Raw genomic sequence first — 24898 nt, 5'->3', positions numbered from 1 at the left:
CTTTTAATGTTTTTTTTTCCATTACAATCAGTAACTGTTACATTTGTTCACTTCCTGCTTTCTTAATATAGTTTAAGGTTTTATTTATTTTATTTATTTTTTTATTTATTATGCGCCACTTGAGAAACTGAGAAACTGCTCAAACACATCTGCAATTTCAGGGAGCTTCCTCGAATCACGTCCATCTTGTAGCTACCAAGATCCTCCATTGTTGATGGAGGTCTGCACTTTTGCATTTCAATCACTTGCTTTGCAGTACATTCCCAGTTTGAGACCGGAATACAAATCAGGCGACAGTGTTTGTGGGGAAAAATGTACCTGATAATATGACAGTAATAATAGTAGAGGGAAAGCTGGAAAGCCGCGTGCAATGATGCATCGCCATGAAACGTGCTTATCCCTACTTGAAAAGCTCACACAAGCCCTGAACACTGCGTACTAAGTGGGCGGGCACAACATTTAGTCACTGGTGAGGCAAACAAAGCTCTCTGTTTGCTCATGTTTACTCCAAACAAACCAGCAAAGAAGACAAACAAGAGAACAAAAAACATCGTCGGTGTTGCCACGTGTCGGTCTGACAACAATTACTGGCAGGGGGCGGGGCTTAAGGAAGCTAAAAGGCGAAGTCGGAGGGGCTGTCACACTTCATCAGTGCATTTGTATATGCTAGCATTTGGCCACGACGGCAGCATTGCTTGCAGAACGTGCTAACAAACGACCGGCGGCATATTGCATTGTTTGGTCGGGAACTGGACTCTTCCTGTTTGACGCAATCGTTAGCATCAAAGCTACAAACAAAGCTACAAACTTCCCCTTTTAGTTGACCAGGCACGCAACTGAATGGACACGTTTGTTCCTGCCACGTGTCCTCACTTGTGTCACTCTGTCTTCTGCCACGCCGTCTCCTCCTCCACCTCCTCCTCCTCCTCCTCCACCTTCCTCGCCTCGCTCGGCTTGCATTAACCTTCTAAATGATGGAGAAGTGCTACCCTTTTCCTCCTCTACCGCCCGCCTCTCCCGCGCCCTGCACCCTAATTGGCTGAGAGTGCTGACATTTACAGCCCACGGTGACACCGCTCCCTTTCCCAACCGTGAAACAGCTCATTAGTCGCAAATTATTATTTTTTTTAAAAAATCTTTTCCTGTTGGAGTTGGCTGCTTTTTTTTTTTTTTTTTTTTTAATATAATTCTGCACAGCACGGTCTTGCTGTCAAACCCCTCAGGATGCACACATTGGTCTGCAATGTAAGACCTTAATTAAATGTGCCCTAAAAAGTGGGATTTTGATTTAAAAAAAAAAGATGCTTTAAAAAGTTGGAGTCTGGCCCCCCCCCCTGCTAGCTTAGTAGACATCACAGGCTGCCAGGAATTAAAGATTTGTATTTTGTAATATTTAATATGTAAATTTAATATGTAAATTAATTTTTATTATAATTGCTTAAATAAATATTTGATCAACAAACAAATCGTCTCGAGGAAAGTAATCTGAGGCTGAATTTACGATACAAGATCTTGCGGTGTATTCTGTCATGTAATAAAATAAAAACCATGTGTTCATATAGACTGAAAGTTAAACAATGGCAGCATATGTATAAAAAGTGTTAAATAAATGTCGTCTTTTATCAGCTAGTGCAGGTTAGCCACAGTAGCCGATTCCCTTAGCAATCAGATGCTATTATTTATGAAATCAATACATTATTATTCTTAAATTATTATTTTTACTGTAGTTGCTGTCATGATTATCAGTAGTAGTAGTTCTAATAAATAAATAAATAAATAAATAAAAATATATAATTAATTAATTAAAAATAACAAACAGTAATATTATATTATTTTGGCTTTTTTTGTTGTCATAATTGTTAGTTGTAGTGGTAAATAAAAATACAAATAAAAAACAAAAAATACAAAATATATTTTTCAATTATACTATTTTTTTTGCTGTCATGATTATTAGTTGTAGTAATAAAAAATATAGTTGTATGTAGATAAAACAAATATTTTTAAAAGAATGATAGTAAATTAAAAATAAGCAATATATATTCTAGTAAATTAAAATGAAAAACATAAATAAATAAGTACAGCAGTCATTCAGAGTATAATGATGTCAGAGCATCAATAATATATGATTCAGACATAACTCTTACAGCGTTAAACTTAACCTTCTGCACCTGTCTTCCAAACAACCATTCACACTCACATTCATACCTATGGACAATTTGGAGTCGCCGATTAATTAACCTAGCATGTGTTAGGAAAGCGGAGTACCCGGTTTAGAAAACCGACGCATGCACGGGGAAAACATGCAAACTCCAAACTCTCCTAGCTGTGAGGTCTGCACGCTAACCACTTGACCGCCGTGCAGCCCCAATTATAAACTTAAGTGTTTCAATTTGAGTGAGGAAGCCAGAAACGTAGCAATTCCACACGGAATGAGAAGAGAACCCCCCCCCAAAATCAGACTCATCCATATCCTGCCGTTAGTCTCCGTGCCTTGTGCTCTAACGTCATATCGTAAAACATAACTTTCACTTTCCCATATTTTTGGACTCCTATATTTTTTGGCCAAAGGCAGCCATGAAACCTCGAGCATGTATTGTTTACAGTCACGGCGATAAAGTGAGGAACGACGGGGACGGGAAAAACACTGATCATATCTTTTTTTTTTATAAGGCGGTAAATTTTTCCAAAATCAGCAGGCGATCCAAGAATGATCTCCCCAACTGTATGACTCCGAAACGGCACCCGAGGAACACCGAGATCCAGCGCTTGCGGTGACGTTAAATGCGATTTTTTTTTTTTTTTCCCCCATTGACAAATTACCATTCGGATGCGGTTTGATGAAATAATGAGCACAACGTTGTCCGCCGGGAAGCTATGGAGGACCAAAACTGCCAAAATAATAAATAAATAAATAAATAAAAGTGAAAATAAAAACAAAAATGAAAAAAAAATATCAAAAAATTAAATACACAAAAATAAATATAAATGGAAATAAAAACAAAAATAAAAAAATATATACATAAATAAATAAATAAAAGCAAAAATAAATACAAAAATAAAAAACAAGATTCAAAAATAAAAAATAAATACAAAAATAAATGTAGAAATAAATACAAAAATAAATATATAAATAGAATTACATATCAATAAATAAATAAAAGCACTCTGCTCTCCTATGTATTTATTTCATGCTGCAGACAATGTCAGCTTGAAATGCAGAAGGAAAAACTATTCAAATGAGGGGGCGGTCCTAAGTGTGTCTTGGGTTGAACTGTTCGCCTATTGGTTGATCGACATGTGAGTGCGAAAAAGCTCCGTCGGGGAGGAGAGAGATCAGGCTCCAATAAGGCTTCCACCCGGAAAAGCAGGTAATCCGGGGAAGCATTATCCGAAATATCTGCTAGCAAACGGAGATCCCTGGAGATTGCAGCCATATTTACCGCCATTGAGAGTGGTGTGGTGACTTCCTCTTGCTGTGGCTGTTTGCAGGCATACCTAGTCGATTTTCGCACTCACATGTCGATCAACCAATAGGCGAACAGTTCAACCCAAGACACACTTAGGACCGCCCCCTCATTTGAATAGTTTTTCCTTCTGCATTCCAAGCTGACATTGTCTGCTGCATGAAATAAATACATATGAGAGCAGAGTGCTTTTATTTATTTATTGATATGTAATTCTATTTATATATTTATTTTTGTATTTATTTTAAATTTTTGAATCTTGTTTTTTATTTTTGTATTTATTTTTGCTTTTATTTATTTATTTATTTATTTATGTATTTATTTTTTTTATTTTTGTTTTTATTTCCATTTATATTAATGAATTTGTATTTAATTTTTTTCATTTTTGTTTTTATTTTCACTTTTATTTATTTATTTATTTATTATTTTGGCAGTTTTGGTCCTCCATAGGAAGCTAGCGTTCTAACCTGGTATCTCCTCGTTGGCGCCTGACTTTTATTTTCACAACTGCGCCTTTGTCATTTGTTAGATTTATTTCGCCTCTACAAGAAAAAAAAAAAAAACACCACTAGTGTGTTTGTGTGTGTGGACATCATTGGCGTTTTGTTTTGTGTGTGTGTGTGTGGCTTTTAATTTCCTCTCTTTTTTTTTTTTTTTTCCCCCCATAGGAGAAGAACAAGGACAAAGACAAGCGATTCCGTCCGCTCTACGACATCCCATACATGTTCGAGGCCCGCGAGTTCCTCAGGAAGAAACTCATCGGGAAAAAGGTGACGTCCACAAAAACGACACACGTGCACACACACACACACACGTCTGATTGCCGCCAACCTTTAAGTAGTCACTAGGAACCCCGGGGCTCGCTATTGGGTCCCCTTTTTTTTAAACAAGCCGTGTTGATTCGCCACTCTTGTCTATCGATCTGTCGGGGTCTGTACACCTGGGGCGGGGGCGGGTGGGGGATTGGGGCGCGCTGGATTCGCTCACACACACAATGCGAACGCGGATGTTTCAAACATCTGCTTTTGCAAAGAGAAGTAATTACCTGCAATCAATGTGCAATAACGCAACCAATGAAAACTTGAAACCAAAGGTTGCCCACAGCCGCTCGCGTTCGTTCGTCTGTGCCTCTACCTCGACCTACTTGAGTTTCACTTAGGTGCGCACCAGCGATTGCGTTTTTCGCACTTCCCAACAAAGAGGCGAGATCGAGTCGACCCACTTAACTGTCACCCCGTCTCCAAATACTAAGGCGACAGATTTGGAGCACTGAGCGCGAGTAGACCGCTTCCCCAGTTAAAAAGCGCTTTTTTTTTTTAACTCTTTAAAAGACAAAAGATGCTTCCCCCGCAAGTGGGATAATGAGGCTTTGACCTGTTGGATGTGGGTGAATGAGTCACCCTCTGCAAAACCGCAACATCATCATCATCATGTCCACTCACAACATCGACCCCCCCCCTGCATTACCTGTCTCAGCCGGCCCGCGGAAACGAGCGCTTTTCCCCCGCCCCGCAGGACATTACTCAGCGTTTAAGTCTCAGTCTGCTAAACCTCAAAGCTCGCCATTAAAGCCGCTATTCATCATCTCTGTAAGGAAAAGCGCCGCTGTGAATTTTGATTCCTTATCAACAGCATCCAATTTGCACATTCAGATTCTCTTTTCAGCCAATGTTTGATTGCCAAGAAGTAGAAGGCTGATTGAGCTATTCAGTCAATGCGGTATACCTGCAAGCATTTACTGCATCGCTGTACAAATGAAGCTAGGGCAGGGGTGGGCAAACTTTTTGACTCGCATTGATATAACAAAATTTCCGGGGGGGGGCAGACTATATATTTTACACGTAACAGTCCACCTGGTATTATTGTATCTGTAAAATTGTCATGCAATCTGCTATTATTTATTATTTTATATTTATATTTAAATATTTTTAAAATAATAAAATATTATAATAATTAAAATAAAATTAAAATAATAATTATATTATTATTATGTAAAATATGCAAATATAACAATATTATTTTTTATAATTAATATAATAATTAGCATTAATATAATAAATATAATATCATAATATTTATAATAATAATATAATAATTATTATTTAAATTTTTATTATTATTATGTGCTTGTGTCTCTTTTCAGGAGCACTTTGTAAACAACAGACCATGTCAAACAACGAAATTTGCTCGCCATCGCACAAAGAGTTGGCCTTCAGAATGTGCAAGTTATGCGGCTATAGGACGCCATTACAAAATTACAGTATCTTGGGTTTGAGGAGAACTGCCGCAGTATGTTTTAACAAGGATACAAAAATGCTACAGTACAGCGGAATGTCACCAGGAATGAAATACTTGCGAGTTACTTTCTCTTGTGTTCAGCTTCGTAGGTTGATCATTCAATAGCTGCAATGTGGCCGACGGTGAAAATGGCTTCGATATTGCTGGACAGTAGCTTGGAATCACTGTGTCGGCAGCACTCGTGCAGCCTCAGACCCCAACAATCATGCCAGTTACTTGTTTCTAGGCAAAAACAAGCCGTACCCTGAGTAGTATAAAGTATATGTCTATATTACTTTCCCTTGTTGAGGATATCCTGTCATGAAACTGCTGACGGAGACGCTTGTAGCCAGTTAGCGTATATATTCTATATCCCTGCCCCTCTTTGCAACGGCAGCGTTAGCATGGTGACATAATCCCCCCAAAAAGCACGATTTGGCTAACTTTATATTAAGTAGTGCTTCTCGTGTGTTTTGGTCTCAGCCTCAGCAGAAAAAAAAAGCATCCAATGGAGCTCTTGCATTAAGCCACTTATCAGGCTTGAGCACATTCGGATAATCCTGCGGGGCTCAAAAGTGTCTCCTGTTATGCAGCTGCTTGCGCTTTTTCCACCATGCTTGCTTGTTGGCATGCATACGATGATGAATGCACACGCGTCGGGGCTGCACCGGAGGAAGTTGACATTTTAGCCCAAGGTGTTTGGGATCCGCCCGTTTGTGTGCTTCAAATGCAGACTGGGATTTTCTCCCATCCACCCAAACGCCAAACGTGATGTTCAAATACTCCCGTTGCATGACATTACTGGTGGTCAGAGTAGGTGACGCGTCATCATGAAAACAAACAAACAAACACGCCGCGCTCCGCATCTTGTTGAGATCTCTTAAGGCTGCGTTCACACTTGTCATGTTTGGTTCAGTTAAAAGGATCTCTGGTGCGTTTTTTTTACTCTTGATGGAGCTTTGGTTTGGTCGAGTGTGAACGCGATTAAATGGAAACGCTAGTGTTCAAATGATGGCAAAAAGCATGCAGATATCATGAATATGGAAGACTGTGATAGAAATGTGTCTGTCCTTGTGTTTAAAACTATATTTTACTTTTTTGTGAAATCTAAACTGGTATAAATAACAGATTATAAAATATAACCAACATAACCAAACCCAGCAGGTTGGAATATTTGCGCTGCATCACGTACTAATTCATGAAAGATGAATTGTCAAAGATTTTGAAGCTCTTCTTAGAACCACTTTCAGATCCACGTAGTCTTAGCATTTGTCAACTAGTAATGCTAATGGTTTAATTTCATTTGAACATGCATCAGATTACAATTGAATGCATCCCATAATCAGTTCACAGTTCCACATGTCCAAAAGGAGTAGGAAGAAGCAAAGTTTATTAAATTCTGCCCCTCCATGTGGTACTTTTACAATCAGTAACTGTTACATTTGTTCACTTCCTGCTTTCCTAATATAGTTTAGGGTTTTTGGGGGTTTTTTTTGTTGTTTTTTTTTCATTTTTTGTCACGTATACAAGCAGTTGGTGTTTGCTAAATACAAGGATGACGAGTCTTCAACCAGTCATGATGTGCTATATATATATATATATATCACTATATTGACACTTACTATGGTACCCATTATGTCATTGGATGGTCATATCACCTCGTACTTTGGTATGTGAAATTTTTTTTTAACTATATTAGGCAAGCAGGAAGTGAACGAAAATTTTATAAAAAAAAAGTAAAAAAAAAACTTACACTTTATTATGGAAAGCAGGAAGTGAACAAATGTAACAGTTACTGATGTAAAAGTACCAGATAGAGGGGTAGGATTTAATAAGCTTTGCTTCTTCCTACTCCTTTTGGACATGTGGAACTGTGAACTGATTATGGGATGCATTCAATTGTAATCTGATGCATGTTTAAATGAAATTAAACCATTACCAATAGGAAAACATATTGATGATTGTGATGAATGAAGATACTATATGGCATAGTGATGAACTAATGGTCAAACTGTGAATGCGTTATGTGGACTGACGTTTTTAAAAACTCCCCTTCTATGGATGGAGAGTTTTGTTTTTTTTTTAACAGCGTTCGCATTCATGTGGACGAAACGAGGCTCCAAAACACATTATTTTACTTGGCACCTGTCACGTTCTAACACTTTTTTTTTTTTTTCCTCTTTCCCCACCCACTCTTTCTCACATTCCCGGTGTTTTTGGCGTTTGTGTGGCTTCATTTTCCCACTCTGCTTCACTTCCTGATACGCATGTCTAACGTTGTTTATACTATCTCACAACTGTTGATCTACTTTAATCACCTCATTATATATGCCTTGTTTATTAGAGCATCAGTTTGTATTTTTCAATTACTCACGGCCGGCCACGTTTGCCCCCCCCCAAAAAAAAAAATCCCCCCTTTTGTTTCTAATTGCCTTGCCTTTTAGTACGGGTGACATGAAACGGCGTGTCATGTTTGGGCTACGAGGCAATTAACAATTTCTGCAGGGGGAGCGAGGTTAAATGAACTTAACCGTGACGATAAGAAAGTGTGGGGGGGGGGGTGGGTGTTGTTTGCATGGGTACACAATGAATGCAAGTTAAGGGAGAGGAGGGGGGCACAGTTAAATAGCTAGAGGGCTCGTCGTGTCGTATTTTTATTTTTTATTTTTTTGCAGCATGAATATGTCTGAAAAGTATCGTTTGTTTGTTTCAAAGCTGTAAATACACGACGGTGCGATGCGGAATAGCTCACACGCCGTCAGCTAAGACAAAGTTAAGGATAATGAGTTCATTACTGCGGCATGAGCTGCTTTGCTCCACTGAAGACTGATTTCATTAGTGACACCACAGTGCAACTTGGCTCTTTATTTAGCCCGCAAAACACAACCAAACAAACCTTTTTGTTTTAATATGATAACACTGATCGCTGCACCGGCGACGTCTTCATTACGATGCTCTAATCTGGATTTGTGTTGATCGGTTTTCTGCATATACATGTACTACCATACCACATCACGTACCTTTTTGTCCCGTGGACTTGTCCTTGATTCACCGCTTCTCAATTAATAGCTTCAGGAAAGGTTGTAGAACTTTGGCAACATATGTAGAGTGCAATGAAGTCCTGCATATTACAGTGGAACCGACTGAAATGTGTTATTTATGCATTAATTAATTCAAATTTATTGCACATCTTTTTGATATGGATATATTTCATCTCATTTCATATTATTAGTATTTGTATTAGTACTATGTCAAATGTCAATATTGACTTTGCAAGTGGATTTTGCACCCCTAATGTTTCTGCTTACACATCTATCACAATAGATAGAAAATATGAGCTGGAAACCTCATATTACAAATATACAACATAAGGTGGCCAGAAATATTTCAATATTGAACAAAGCAAAATTTGTTCTCGATCATAAAATCACTCCACACTCTTTATTGCTCTGTGGTTCTACCATATTTTACTTATTGTGTGGAAATATGGGCTAATAACTATAAAAGCAATCTTCACTCGCTAAATGTACTGCAAAAAAGGCCAGTAAGGATAATTCATAATGCTAACTCCTTATTTCTAAAATGACAAATACTTCAACTTGCTGATATAGTTCATCTTCAAACAGCTAAAATAATACATAAGGCTAAAAATAAGCAATTAGCTAAAAATGTCATCCGATACTTCTCTACAAGAGAGGAGAAATATGATCTCAGGGAAGAAGTACATTTGAAACACTTCTATGCTAGGACTACGTTAGCGTTAGCATAGCATTTCAGTATGTGGAATCAAACTATGGAATGGATTGAGTAAGGAAATCAAACAATGCACAACGATGAGCCAATTCAAGAAACAATACAAGCAGTTGATGTGAAAAAATATATATATTAGGAAAGCAGGAAGTGAACGAAAAATATAGATTTTAAAGTAAAAAAAAAAAATTAAACTATATTAGGAAAGCAGGAAGTGAACAATTTTTTTTTAAAGTAAAAAAAAAAAAAACTATATTGGGAAAGCAGGAAGTGAATGAAATGTTTTTTTAAGTAAAAAAAAAAAAAAAACTATATTAGGAAAGCAGGAAGTGAACAAATTTTTTTTTACAGTAAAAAAAATTAAACTATATTGGGAAAGCAGGAAGTGAATGAAATGTTTTTTTAAGTAAAAAATAAAAAAATAAATTAAACTATATTAGGAAAGCAGGAAGTGAACAATTTTTTTTTACAGTAAAAAAAATTAAACTATATTGGGAAAGCAGGAAGTGAATGAAATGTTTTTTTTTTAGTAAAAAAAATAAAAATAAAACTATATTAGGAAAGCAGGAAGTGAATGAAATGTTTTTTTTAAGTAAAAAATAAAAAAAATAAATTTAAATATGAGGAAAGCAGGAAGTGAACAAATGTAACTTTTACTGATTGTAAAAGTACCAGATGGAGGGGTAGGATTTAATAAGCTTTGCTTCTTCCTACTCCTTTTGGACATGTGGAACTGTGAACTGATTATGTGATGCATTCAATTGTAATCTGATGCATGTTCAAATGAAATAAAACCATTACCATTTTCATTTGGGGGGGGGGGGGCACTGTGCTTCTAGTACAAAAAAAAGTGAGTCTGGGTCCCTGCATGGACGGACACGCAATGAATCTGTCTGCTTTCCCGCGTCCACGACTGTAATGACCCGAATGGCTGCACATCTTCCAAAGACACGACCGTCCTCTTCATCCTCCAATGTTCAGTGGCAAGCGTTATCAAAGTAGCATGTCGAAGAGCCCCGCTGCAGGCTATTCATTGAGTGAGCTGTAAAAGAAATTCCCTGCTGGTGCATACAAACACACGGTCATGTGACGGAAGTGTATCTCCAGGGTGGATTTGAGTTGTTCTCCAGAGTCATGTGGGTTCTATCTGGTGCACACGTACACAACAACACACACACACATACCCGCAATCATCCTCTTGGGAGTTCTGCACTCATGCCTGACGTGATGCACACTGACTGGGGTGACCTTGAGAAGCAGCCAGACAAAAGCCCAAAACGCCAATTATGATTTATTACTCAGAACTTTCATTTCCTGTACTTATGTTTTGCCCGGGTGTGTATCATTCATGTGTTATGGATGCTGCTTTCAGGTCAACGTGACGGTGGACTACATCAGAGCGGCCAGCGGTCCCGGGGAAAGCACCCCGGCCTTCTCGGAACGCACGTGCGCTACCGTCACCATCGGTGGCATGTGAGTAACCCGATACACATCACACGCACCGAGGCCGCTCTCATTCACAAGTCACATCGTGCAGCGAAATATTGTTTACAATCCTTAAATCACTAAGTAACTTTTCATCGTAATTTAACATTTACTTCAATCGCACTTTTGCCAGATTATCTGTTTCCTATTTAATTCCACGATATAAACGATTCCATTAACGATATCGATGCGCTCAGAGGTTTCGATTTAATTAAAGGCAGGTAGAAGACTTTGCTCTCATGGAGGAAAGTCAAATAGCGGCACTAAGTGCACACATTTGAAATAAAATCAATCGCTTTATGAAACATGGTTTTCATTTCGAATGGTAGGCTGGCAGCCATGTTTGAATGTTAGTATACATTAAAAATGGATATCAACCAACCAGTACATACACCAGCAATATGTAATGATGGCTGGTTCTTTATATATAGACAAACAACCATTCACACTCACATTCATACCTATGGTCAATTTGGAGTGGCTAATTAACCTAGCATGTTTTTGGAATGTGGGAGGAAACCGGAGTACCCGGAGAAAACCCACGCATACACTGGGAGAACATGCAAACTCAACAGGGTGGAATTGAACTCGGGTCTCCTAGCTGTAGTGCTGAGCTGGTGGCCACACTGGACACTTGACTTCAGCACCCATACTACCACCTGGCTCTCCCTGTAAGACGCCTTTTCGGTTTAAGCGAGGAGTCAACTGGGCCGGCGCCAGTTGTTGCCAGTTGGCACCAATGCAATTTGCTGTGGCGCCTAGTGTCACCAATGAGGTGCCTAGTGGCGTGCAGTGGCTTAAACTGCCTCCCAACTGGCTCCGTAATGGCGGCAAAAATAGTTAGTCATTCATTTTCGACCGCTTATCCTCACAGGGGTCGTGGGGGGGTGCTGGGGCCTATCCCAACTGTCATCAGGTGAGAGGCGGGGTACACCCTGGACTCGTGGCCAGCCAGCCAATCACAGGGCACATATAGGCAAACAACCATTCACACTCACATTCATACCTATGGTCAATTTGGAGTCGCTAATTAACCTAGCATGTTTTTGGAATGTGGGAGGAAACCGGAGTATGTGAAGAAAACCCACACATGCACGGGGAGAACATGCAAACTCGAGGGTGGAATTGAACCCTGGTCTCCTAGCTGTGAAGTCTGCGCGCTAACCACTGGGCTGCCGTGCAGCCAAGTATGAACATCCATCCATCCATTTTCTACCGCTTATCCTCACAGGGTGCTGGAGCTTATCCCAGCTGTCTTCGGGCGAGAGGCGGGGTACACCCTGGACTGGTGGCCAGCCAATCACAGGGCACATATAGACAAACAACCATTCACACTCACATTCATACCTATGGACAATTTGGAGTGGATAATTAACCTAGCATGTTTTTGGAATGTGGGAGGAAACCGGAGTACCCGGAGAAAGCCCACACATGCACGGGGAGAACATGCAAACTCGAGGGTGGAATTGAACCCTGGTCTCCTAGCTGTGAAGTCTGCGCGCTAACCACTGGACCGCCGTGCAGCCAAGCATCCATTTTCTACCGCTTATCCTCACAGGGTGCTGGAACCTATCCCAGCTGTCTTCGGGTGAGAGGCGGGGTCCACCCTGGACTGGTGGCCAGCCAGCCAATCACAGGGCACATATAGACAAACAACCATTCACACTCACATTCATACCTATGGACAATTTGGAGTGGCTAATTAACCTAGCATGTTTTTGGAATGTGGGAGGAAACCGGAGTACCCGGAGAAAACCCACACAAACTCCACACAGAGATGGCCGAGGGTGGAGCATTATCAAAGCGTTATCTGCTCACCACTATACCACCGTGCAGCCTCAACACGCATCACAACATATAAAAGTGTTTACACTGTGTTTGCTTGTCTTGCCCCCCTCCCAGTAACATAGCGGAGGCCCTGGTCAGCAAAGGCTTGGCTACCGTCATCAGGTACCGGCAGGACGACGACCAGCGCTCCTCCCACTACGACGAGCTCCTGGCTGCGGAAGCGCGGTGAGAATGTTTCCTTAACTTGTGCGCGTGCCTGACCTTGACAGTTTGGGGATGTTGACTAGAATTGACTATGGCCTCCAGGGGTGTTGGTGTTTGGTCTGGTGTTTATTTTTTGTCTTTTCAAAATGGCTTTCAGAATGTTATTTTAGTCATGTGCCACGTCATAATCTATTTTTTTTTTTTTTTTTTTTCCCCTGGAGACATTTTTTTTTCTTGACACGCGTGCAAGAAAACGCTGGCTACTTAATCAGACTTTCTTTACGCCGCTGCTATGAATAAAATGATATGGCGGTGCAGAGATTTAGTCGGGGCTTTATTACTGGGCCGTAGATTAAGATCTGGCTATAGGTAGAGCAGATGCAGCTTCTTTTCATCGCCGCTCGCTCTCCTACCGTCTCCATTTTTTTTTTTTTTTTTTTACTGCACCTTGCTTGTTTCCACTTTTGTCCTCCGTGTTCTCGCTCTGGCTTAATCTTTCTTTCCCTGGTGGTGGTGGTGGTGGTGTGTGTGTGGGGGGGGTCTTATTAGAGTTGAGAGCTCTCCGTCTTTAGTGATGGTGGTATTTTTAGTGCCTTCAAGGAACTTCTTCCCTCGCGGCGATTATACATGCTATACGACTGCGTAGGAGCCGAGGGGTCGTCTCCATGTTCATGGGGGGGGGGGCATTTTCATCTGCAAAACTCTGAAACACCATCACATTGCAGAATAAAGTACAAAATATTCCAAGTAGAGTCATCACTCCTTTATCACGGTGATGTAGGAGTCATAATTTATGAATGGAATATTTTGCCAGTATTAGCTAATATAGTAGACAAAATAAGCAGTTTAAAACATAAATACACATGAGCCTTCTCCATGGCTGCCCCCCCCCAACCCTCTGGAACCTTTTGCCCCATTCACTCCGTGCTTGCCCCGATCTTCCCACCTTCAAAAAACAACTCAAAACCCATCCGTTTAAATACGTTTTTAATGTCCGCCATGCTTTTAGCATTGTTTAGCTCTGAATGAATGTATGGATATTGTTTTTTAATTTTGTTTTTACTCAACTCTATTTTTATTTCTTTTTTCTTGACTGTAAAACGTCTTTGAGTACTCTAAAAAGCGCTATACAAATAAAATGTATTATTATTATTATTATGTATGTGTTGGGGAGGTCAGATAGTTACACTATCGTGACCTTGATCGCAAAGGCAAAAACATTTAGTGTCTTTGAACGTAGCCTGAGGTTGGACACCGTAAGATTTTATGCGACTTTTACATTTCTTCAGAGATTCTGGGGGAGGCGGGACCAAGTCATGTGCTTCAACGACAAAGCCTTAGACCAGGGGTGCTCATTAAGTCGATCGCGAGCTACCGGTCGATCGCGGAGGTGGTACTGGTCGATCGCTGGTCGATCGCGGCATGACATTAAAAAAATATCCCAGCATCAATGCCGTCACTTGATTGACATACAGGGCAGCCATTCAGATGACAACTGAATGTTGCTCTTCGGGCGACCAATCAAATCAAACAACGTCTCTAAGTGCAGCAGAACTTACGATGTCAGCCTATCATCCATCCCCGTTACTTGATTGACATACAGGACAACCAGTCAGATGACAACTGAATTTTGACCTTTAGGTCACCGCTCATGCGTAAACAACGATGCAAAGTGCTAAGCTAGTCGGCGAATTGCGAGATTTTAAGCCCTCGCTAAAGTTTATGGTCACTAAAATGAGTGAAGGAGCCGGACCAAGTAAAAAGGCAAAAACTGGACCAAGTAAAAAGGCAAAAAACATATCACTTCCATACGGATATGGAATATTACACGGATATTATGATACGGATATTATCCATGACTGATAAACATTTGGAAGTGTGCTTGAGGCTGGCTATCAGCAGCTACTGTCCGGACTATGCATCCCTGGCTGGTTCAATTCAGTGCAAGTCATCAAAGTAAACTCAGGTAATTACAAAAAATGTTAATAGTTAATTATGTGTGTTTTGCAATATTGGCTCATTTGGTTATGTAAGGTACATCAACATACATTGTACGTACAAATAATCCTCAATACATTTGACAATAAATAGATGTTTTGCATTTTTGTAGTGGGTAGATCATTTTGACTCGGTCATTTTAAAAGTAGCTCGCATGCTGAAAAAGTGTGAGCACCCCTGCCTTAGACTATTGATCAGCTGACGAGCTGCCTGTTTGTGTTTAAATGCATTTTTCAATAAATATCCGACTCTCTGTTTCTTTTAAATCCACCGCCATTTGCTAAATACAAATCCTTTTCCTCCATCCAATCCTGAGCTTTAGTTAGGAGTGCATCCCTCCATGAAAGTCGCATCGAAACGAAACCAAACAACCCCTTTCTAGCAAGCTTCTGTTGACATGAATATGCATTGTCGTCATCTCCAGGGCCATCAAGAATGGGAAAGGGCTGCACAGCAAGAAGGAGGTCCCCATCCACAGAGTGGCAGACATCTCTGGGGTAGGTTCTTCATCTGGCTAACGAAGTCTCTTATTAACTCCAGCTGTCCGCAGCTGCCAAGACGAGATGATAGGGCGGCGTGCATCCGCCAGTACGCAATGTTAGCGCGCTAATGTGCACTGATAAGGACAATAAATGCTAGCTTGCTAATGGATCGTTATAGCGTGTCAGATGCAGATGTCGCCGTTGCGCAAGAGCCCCTCAATGAGAGTTCGGCGCCAGAATTTATTAGCATAAAAACTTTTTGGATAAAAAAAAAAATTTGTGAGCGCGCCATTGTGCGTCTACGTGTGTTGACGAGGCGTCGCTCTTATACATTTTAATGAGCCACTTAATAGGCGAACTTTAGAAACATTAGCGCCTCATTGTCTCTGTCACTTGAGCTCTCGTGTACGTCGGGCTGGCGGCCCACTCCAGAGACATTTCAGCAAATGAATCAGGCGCTCGTTTTTCGGCTATAGCTCTCGAAGTTGTTTTTTTTTTTTTAAAGTTTTTTTATTCTTTGCATTATATGGCCACGGTTTAGTTAGTGTCGGACATGCTGAACAAGGTTGCATTCAGGAACATTACATGCTTACACTACTAGCACAATGCTCTCTGTGCGGTCATGGTCTCATTTGCATATTTTTGGTTTGCATTTGACTGCTTGGCTATGGCTTACAAATAAAGTATGCAGTCGTCCCTGATTGTCATTTTTTTTTAAAATTAACAAACAATGATAGCTGAATATGGTCGATTATTAGTCATTCATTTTCTACCGTTTTTCCTTACGAGGGTCGCAGGGGATGCTGGAGCCTATCCTAGCTGTCTTCGGGCGAGAAGAGGGGTACACCCTGGACTGGTTGCCAGCCAGCCAATCACAGGGCACATATAGACAAACAACCATTCACACTCGCATTCATACCTATGGACAATTTGGAGTCGCTAATTAACCTAGCATGTTTTTGGAATGTGGGAGGAAACCGGAGTACCCGGAGAAAACCCACGCATGCACGGGGGAGAACATGCAAACCGAGGGTGGGATTGAACTCAGGTCTCCTAGCCGTGAGGTCTGTGCGCTAACCACTCGACCGCCGTACAGCCAAGTATGAACATCCATCCATTTTCTACCGCTTTTCCTCACGAGGGTCGCTGGAGCCTATCCCAGCTGTCTTTAGGTGAGAGGCGGTGTACACCCTGGACTGGTGGCCAGCCAATCACAGGGCACATATAGACAAACAACCATTCACACTCACATTCATACCTATGGACAATTTGGAGTCGCTAATTAACCTAGCATGTTTTTGGAATGTGGGAGGAAACCGGAGTACCCGGAGAAAACCCACACATACACGGGGAGAACATGCAAACTCCATGCAGAGATGGCCACGGGTGGAATTGAATCCTGTTGTGAGGTCTGCGCGCTAACCACTCGACCGCCGTGCAGCCAAGTATGAACATCCATCCATTTTCTACTGCTTATCCTCACGAGGGGTGCTGGAGCCTATCCCAGCTGTCTTCAGGCGAGAGGCGGGGTACACCCTGGACTGGTGGCCAGCCAGCCAATCACAGGGCACATATAGACAAACAACCATTCACACTCACATTCATACCTATGGACAATTTGGAGTCGCCAATTTTGGAATGTTTTTGGAATGTGGGAGGAAACCAGAGTACCCGGAGACAACATGCAAACTCCACACAGAGATGGCCGAGGGTGGACTTGAACCCTGGTCTCCTAGCTGTGAGGTCTGCGCGCTAACCACTCGACCTCCGTGCCGCCCGATTATTAGTCAAAACATTGAAATATCAACCATATCGTTAATCGATATAGACTGGATTTGCGCACTCATGCCTGCAGGTGGGGGTAAGGGAGTGGGGGGGGGGGGGGGGTGGAGCTGTATATGGTGTTGTATCCATGATGAAAGCCCAGATCGATAGTTAGCCCTCGGGTCGTCTCCGGCAAACTTTCTTTCTTTTTCTTTTTTTCTTTTTATTTAAACGCTGCGCCGACAGGAACAAGCCTCGGGCGTCTTAACGATGCTGGAGCTTCAGGTGGCTGATAAAGTTTGATGTGTTGAACCGCAATGTTTTTTTAAAGCTCGCCCTATAGGAGTGTTTTTTGTTGTTTTTTTTTTTAATTATTGAATCATGAAATTCTTTCTCATCAAAGCTTTTCGGTATGACGCCATAGCGCCTCGTATTGGTACTTGCCTATTATGATGTGACTGAGCTAGCGTGAGCAGATAGCACCAAATCGAAAAAAAAAATTCCACCACATTGATATGCAAATTTTTTTTTTGTGTAGTTTTAATTTTTAAATGTGCGGCACGGCGGTCGAGTGGTTAGCGCGCAGACCTCACAGCTAGGAGACCAGGGTTCAATTCCACTCTCGGCCATCTCTGTGTGGAGTTTGCATGTTCTCCCCGTGCATGCGTGGGTTTTCTCCGGGTACTCCGGTTTCCTCCCACATTCCAAAAAAACATGCTAGGTTAATTAGCGACTCCAAATTGTCCATAGGTATGAATGTGAGTGTGAATGGTTGTTTGTCTATATGTGCCCTGTGATTGGCTGGCCCACCAGTCCAGGGTGGACCCCGCCTCTTGCCCGAAGACAGCTGGGATAGGCTCCAGCACCCCCCGCGACCCTCGTGAGGAAAAGCGGTAGAAAATGAATGAGTTCTCCTCTTATTTTGTGTGGAAGTGGTAACTTTTTGGCTTCCTATTTTGTCTTTCTCCACCCTCGGCCATCTCTGTGTGGAGTTTGCATGTTCTCCCTGTGCATGCGTGGGTTTTCTCCGGGTACTCCGGTTTCCTCCCACATTCCAAAAAAACATGCTAGGTTAATTAGCGACTCCAAATTGTCCATAGGTATGAATGTGAGTGTGAATGGTTGTTTGTCTATATGTGCCCTGTGATTGGCTGGCTGGCCCACCAGTCCAGGGTGGACCCCGCCTCTTGCCCGAAGACAGCTGGGATAGGCTCCAGCGCCCCCGCGACCCTCGTGAGGAAAAGCGGTAGAAAATGAATGAATGAATGTCCATACAGTGATTCAAATATGGCATTGAATGCATCTCTTGGTTCTTACGCGTTAGCGAAGGCCGCTAATTCAAAGCACCACTACCAATGATACAGCAGATCTAACATAATGCTGACTGTGCAGCAGTGTGTGTTTTTTTTTTTTTGGGAGGGGGGGGGTGTTTATGTTATACTTAATCCCCCTCCCTGCTTTATGTGCCGCATCGGCTCTTGGGAGTAATTGCAGGTGCTTCTCCTCAATAATGAATTAGCTTTAATAATGTAAGAACAAAAGCAATATAGTGTTAGCTTCCTGCTGGAGGTTAGATACCAGCGCGCTGATACGAGCGGTCTCTGGGGACCTTGGACACTTTCCAATAAGGTACATGTTGTCCAGGATGGCTGCCAGTTGACGCAAGTAGGCCAGTGTAATGAGCATCCTAATAAAAGGACAGAAATAGCGTCTTGTCTTCACACGCCCACACACACACACATAAATACACACACAGCTGCACACACGTGCACACTAAACATCACCCAGAGTGAGAGAGCGAGATTATGTATGTGGAGTGGGAAGCGTCCGCAAATAGAGGAAGGGATGCTTTGCGAACATGAAAGCTAGGAGATGAGCAGAGGTGGGAAGGAGAGTGGATAAAGCACTTGACTCACCTCGTACCTTTAAAGGTTGCATAATGATCTCCTCTAACCGCCACCGTATCCCCGGGTCCCTCCTCCTTCTCCTCCTTCAACCAAGTTAGACCGCGCTCACGCCCGCGCACTTTTGTCGGTGCGAGGAGGAGAGCGTTTGGCTCTCTTGTCTCCCACTCCAAAACCCAAAAGCAGCCGCTTGGAGTGGGAGTGGAGTTCAAGCCGGGGGGGGGGGGTGTTCTCGTGGCTTCTTTGCTACTTTTTCCCAGCAAACAGCGGTTGTGGTCGTCAGGAGCGACTGCATGATGTGTCTGTGATTTTTTTTTTTTAGCTCCGCCCCTTAGTTCCCATGCCTGATATCATGGATTTATCATTTATCACATGCTCTCCGCAGAGTGAAACGTGAAGGTGCAGCTCTCTAGTTGAAGATGGCGTACACGGATAAAGTCCTACACATCTCTTTACTCCCGGCGCCATATAATTGGCTGTCAGTCATCCTGTCCTACTGAGAGTACAACACAGGATCTCCCAAATCCACATATCCCGAAATAGGAGGGTCCCGATACGGGTTTTTCACTCCCCATTCCCATTCTGCGTCCTTAAATATCGTCAGATGATATTTATCCGATATCAGTGTTTTATGCTACACATTCCGATACGGATCACATGGATTATTATGCACACGTCAATATATCCATGCCGGCTCAATGATCCACTTTTGTTTTTATTTTTGGTGATTGATTTGTTGATTGAGCTGCACGGTGGAGGAGTGGATGGCGCGGAGACCTCACAGCTAGGAGACCAGGGTTCAATTCCACCCTCGACCATCTCTGTGTGGAGTTTGCATGTTCTCCCCGTGTATGTGTGGGTTTTCTCCGGGTACTCCGGTTTCCTCCCACATTCCAAAAAAAACATGCTAGGTTAATTAGCGACTCCAAATTGTCCATAGCTATGAATGCGAGTGTGAATGGTTGTTTGTTTATATGTGTCCTGTGATTGGCTGGCTGGCCACCAGTCCAGGGTGTACCTCGCCTCTCGCCCGAAGACAGCTGGGATAGGCTCCAGCACCCCCGCGACCCTCGTGAGGATAAGCAGTAGAAAATGGATGGATGGATGTTCATACTTGGTTGCACGGCGGTCGAGTGGTTAGCGCGCAGACCTCACAACAGGGTTCAATTCCATCCGTGGCCATCTCTGCGTGGAGTTTGCATGTTCTCCCCGTGCATGCGTGGGTTTTCTCCGGGTACTCCGGTTTCCTCCCACATTCCAAAAAAACATGCTAGGTTAATTAGTGACTCCAAATTGTCCATAGGTATGAATGTGAGTGTGAATGGTTGTTTGTCTATATGTGCCCTGTGATTGGCTGGCTGGCCACCAGTCCAGGGTTTACCTCGCCTCTCGCCCCAAGAAGACAGCTGGGATAGGCTCCAGCACCCCCCGCAACCCTTGTGAGGATAAGCGGTAGAAAATGGATGGATGAATGTTCATACTTGGTTGCACGGCGGTCGAGTGGTTAGCGCACAGACCTCACAGCTAGGAGACCACGGTTCAATTCCACCCTCGGCCATCTCTGTGTGGAGTCTATGTTCTCCCCGTGCATGCGTGGGTTTTCTCCGGGTATTCCGGTTTCCTCCCACATTCCAAAAACATGCTAGGTTAATTAGCATAGGTATGAATGTGAGTGTGAATGGTTTTTTGTCTATATGTGGCCTATGATTGGCTGGCCACCAGTCCAGGGTGTACCCCGCCTCTCGCCCGAAGACAGCTGGGATAGGCTCCAGCACCCCCGCGACCCTTGTGAGGATAAGCGGTAGAAAATGATTTGTTGATTATTGTACTCTCTCGATTCCCCCGCTGTGACTGCCCAAAAGGTCGCCATAGAGTGGGAGGGGTCAGTATTTGAATGCACCACGTGCATCGGGCGATGGAAGTCTGTAGCAATGCTACCAAGACGGTATGATTCAAGGGAATGTTGTTGTTTTTGTCGGTTTGGACTTCCCTTGCTTGAACTCCATCCTTCCCTCCCAGCCTCTGCTCCCACTCCCTTGGCTGCCCCACACATGAACGCACACCAAAGCAGGACTCCACGGGGGCTGTGACTCACTGGTGTGTTGTACCTACATGCTCATGGCCTGGAGTAGACACAAATTACATTTTTATTTTTATTTTTTTTTACCATCCCCCACCCCCCAGCCCCGTGCGTGTAATTTTGGCCAGTGAGTCACCCCCTCGCAGACGTAGATAGAGGCGGTGGCAGCGGTTGTGGGTGATTACTTTGGATTGCATGAGCTTCCAGACGTGTCACTGAGAAGTCAACTTCATTAGGCCAGACTAAGATTTAAAGATGTCTGGAGCTTGGAAGGAAGCCTGCACAGCCCGGTTGCCCCCCACCCCCCCAAGCTAGCTCGGCTCTTTTGGCTGCTGCTTTTTTTGATGCCGCCGACTGTGATCCCCGTGATAAAGAAATAAATCATCAAATCTCAACATGGAATGATTCCCGGAAGATGTATAATAAAATAACGCGCGAGCTGTGTCAACTGTGTAAGCGTCTAACTCCCCCTCTCGTTTCTCTTTTGCGGCCGTCAGGAAACTCAGAAAGCCAAGCAGTTCCTCCCCTTCCTGCAGAGGGCCGGCCGCTCGGAAGCCATCGTGGAATACGTCTTCAGCGGTTCCCGCCTCAAGCTCTACATGCCCAAAGAGACCTGCCTCATCACCTTCCTCCTGGCCGGTGAGTCCATTGCTATTGCTGCCTTATATCCTGATCTTTAGAATAAAGGTAAGAATAGAAAAAAGGTCACTTCACATGTAGCCAGTGACATTAGTGGGAGTGTAAAGCGCCATCTTTTCACCTTTAACAGTCTTGCAGGCGTTCAATGACGATACTGATAGGGTGAAATATAGACCGATAGCGCGTCCATATGGAGGACCAAAACTGCCAAAATAATAAATAAAAAAAAAAAAAAGTGAAAATAGAAACAAAAATGAAAAAAATATCAAAAAATTAAATACACAAAAATAAATATAAATGGAAATAAAAACAAAAATAAAAAAATATTTACATAAATAAATAAAAGCAAAAATAAATACAAAAATAAAAAACAAGATTCAAAAATAAAAAATAAATACAAAAATAAATGTAGAAATAAATACAAAAATATATATATAAATAGAATTACATATCAATAAATAAATAAAAGCACTCATATGTATTTATTTCATGCAGCAGACAATGTCAGCTTGAAATGCAGAAGGAAAAACTATTCAAATGAGGGGGCGGTCCTAAGTGTGTCTTGTGTTGAACTGTTCGCCTATTGGTTGATCGACATGTGAGTGCGAAAAAGCTCCGTCGGGGAGGAGAGAGATCAGGCTCCAATAAGGCTTCCACCCGGAAAAGCGGGTAATCCGGGGAAGCATTATCCGAAATATTTGCTAGCAAACGGAGATCCCTGGAGATTGCAGCCATATTTACCGCCATTGAGAGTGGTGTGGTGACTTCCTCTTGCTGTGGCTGTTTGCAGGCATACCTAGTCGATTTTCGCACTCACATGTCGATCAACCAATAGGCGAACAGTTCAACCCAAGACACACTTAGGACCGCCCCCTCATTTGAATAGTTTTTCCTTCTGCATTTCAAGCTGACATTGTCTGCAGCATGAAATAAATACATATGAGAGCAGAGTGCTTTTATTTATTGATTGATATGTAATTCTATTTATATATTTATTTTTGTATTTATTTCTACATTTATTTTTCTATTTACTTTTAATTTTTGAAACTTGTTTTTTATTTTTGTATTTATTTTTGCTTTTATTTATTTATTTATTTATGTATATATTTTTTTATTTTTGTTTTTATTTCCATTTATATTAATGATTTTGTATTTATTTTTTTTTCATTTTTGTTTTTATTTCCACTTTTTTATTTATTTATTTATTTATTATTTTGGCAGTTTTGGTCCTCCATACACCACGTGTTGACACTTTGCAGTCGCAATATAAACTGCAAGGCCCACCGGCCACTTTTTTTTTGTTTGTTTTGCTTTCCATAGCTTTGAAAATGATGATGATGACGATGATGATGCCTTTATTGTTGTCGCAATAAACGTTTCATTTCAGTCCGTCTCATTTCCACTTGAATCAGACAAACATTGCCATGCAGCCTAATTACGCGCGGCCGTGTCTTGGCTGTATTAATTACTTTTGTAATTTGTCTCTGATTGTCTTTGCTATCCACTGATAGTTTTTTAATTACATTTTGTGCTACAAGATGAAATGGCAAGACCCTCGCCAATAAGGAATCGGCATTAAGGATCATTTGACATCATCTCCTAATAACTGCTTAACACACACACACACACACACACACACTCGGCTACGTTGCTGCATATTTTTTTGTTAAAGCAAAGGTTATTAGCCGTAATGAAAGTCACACCCGCAAAAAGATTAATTATTTCAGGTATTATCTTTAATAAACACATTAGACAAGATTAGCACCGAGTGATACAAACGATCTCTGCCGACGTCGCTTTTTTATACTTTTTTTTTTTAATACTTTTTGAACCACCAAGTAGCAACAAATATTCCAGATACACAACACTCGCCTCTCTGCGTTGCAAAGCTACAGTACAAAAATAAGATAAAGCGAGACCTAAGACTGCACCTAATGTTGTCCAACTGTTCTGCCTGTGAAGCCTCGTGGGAAAACCGCCTCCAAAAACCAGCAACAACGCTCCATATACGTAACGTGTATTAACCAAGCTCCAGCGACATTAATAACAAAGAACTACTTTACCAATCAGAGGCTAACAAGTTAGCTTAGTCGCTTGCTATTCCTAACGGCAACCGTCTGTTATGTCCCTGCAGTGACCTCGTCGCCTCTGCAATGTGTTGTAAACAAATGAGTAAAAGTGACTGTAGGGGTGTTATTTTATGCCCACAGGGCTCTAATTCATTTTCTACTGCTTATCCTCCCGAGGATCGTGAGGGGGGGGGGTGCTGGAGCCTATCCCAGCTGTCTTCAGGCGGGAGGCGGGGTACACCCTGGACTGGTGGCCAGCCAATCACTGGGCACATATAGACAAACAACCATTCACACTCACATTCATACCTATGGACAATTTGGAGTCGCTAATTAACCTAGCATGTTTTTTTGGAATGTGGGAGGAAACCGGAGTACCCGGAGAAAACCCACACATACACGGGGAGAACATGTAAACTCCACACAGAGATGGCCGTGGGTGGAATTGAACCTGGGTCTCCTAGCTGTGAGGCCTGCGTGGTAACCACTTGAACACCGTGCAGCCCATGAAAGAACATCACATGATAAATAATTAATTCATTCGTTTCCTACCACTTATCATCACGAGGGTCGCATGGGGGTGCTGGAGCCTATCCCAGCTGTCTTTGGGCCAGCCAATCACAGGGCACATATAGACAAACAACCATTCACACTCACATTCATACCTATAGACAATTTGGAGTGGCTAATTAACCTAGCATATTTTTTTGGAATGTGGGAGGAAACCGGAGTACCCGGAGAATATGCAAACTCCACACAGAGATGGCCGAGGATGGGATTGAACTCTGGTTTCCTAGCTGTGATGTCCGTGCGCTAACCACTCGTCCACCGTGCCGCTCTGAAGTATTCAAACGGCATTCAAATCATCTCCCGAATTTGGAAACTTTTTCATTCTGGCTGGTTCTGCTTGATTCGTGCAGAGTCATGCTCGGTGGGATTGGGGGGGGGGGCTTAGAGGAGCATTTTGGCCGTCATCCACAATCCTTATGTTAGA

The 24898-nt window shown here is 42.2% G+C and overlaps 1 protein-coding gene across 1 annotated transcript in view; it reads left to right on the top strand.

Annotated features, from left to right (window-relative positions):
- The window catches only part of snd1 (staphylococcal nuclease and tudor domain containing 1), a 176080-nt gene that overhangs the window by 20948 nt on the left and 130234 nt on the right, over nucleotides 1-24898 (top strand). Inside the window, exons 11-15 of the mRNA XM_058078020.1 lie at nucleotides 4133-4234; nucleotides 10864-10964; nucleotides 12879-12989; nucleotides 15391-15463; nucleotides 21694-21835. Coding sequence (XP_057934003.1) covers nucleotides 4133-4234; nucleotides 10864-10964; nucleotides 12879-12989; nucleotides 15391-15463; nucleotides 21694-21835 — 529 coding nt within the window. The remainder of the gene's footprint in view (nucleotides 1-4132; nucleotides 4235-10863; nucleotides 10965-12878; nucleotides 12990-15390; nucleotides 15464-21693; nucleotides 21836-24898) is intronic.

Source organism: Doryrhamphus excisus, chromosome 7, assembly GCF_030265055.1.
Source record: "Doryrhamphus excisus isolate RoL2022-K1 chromosome 7, RoL_Dexc_1.0, whole genome shotgun sequence".
Taxonomy (NCBI): Eukaryota; Metazoa; Chordata; class Actinopteri; order Syngnathiformes; family Syngnathidae; genus Doryrhamphus; species Doryrhamphus excisus.
This window is presented reverse-complemented; position numbering and strand designations above follow the sequence as displayed.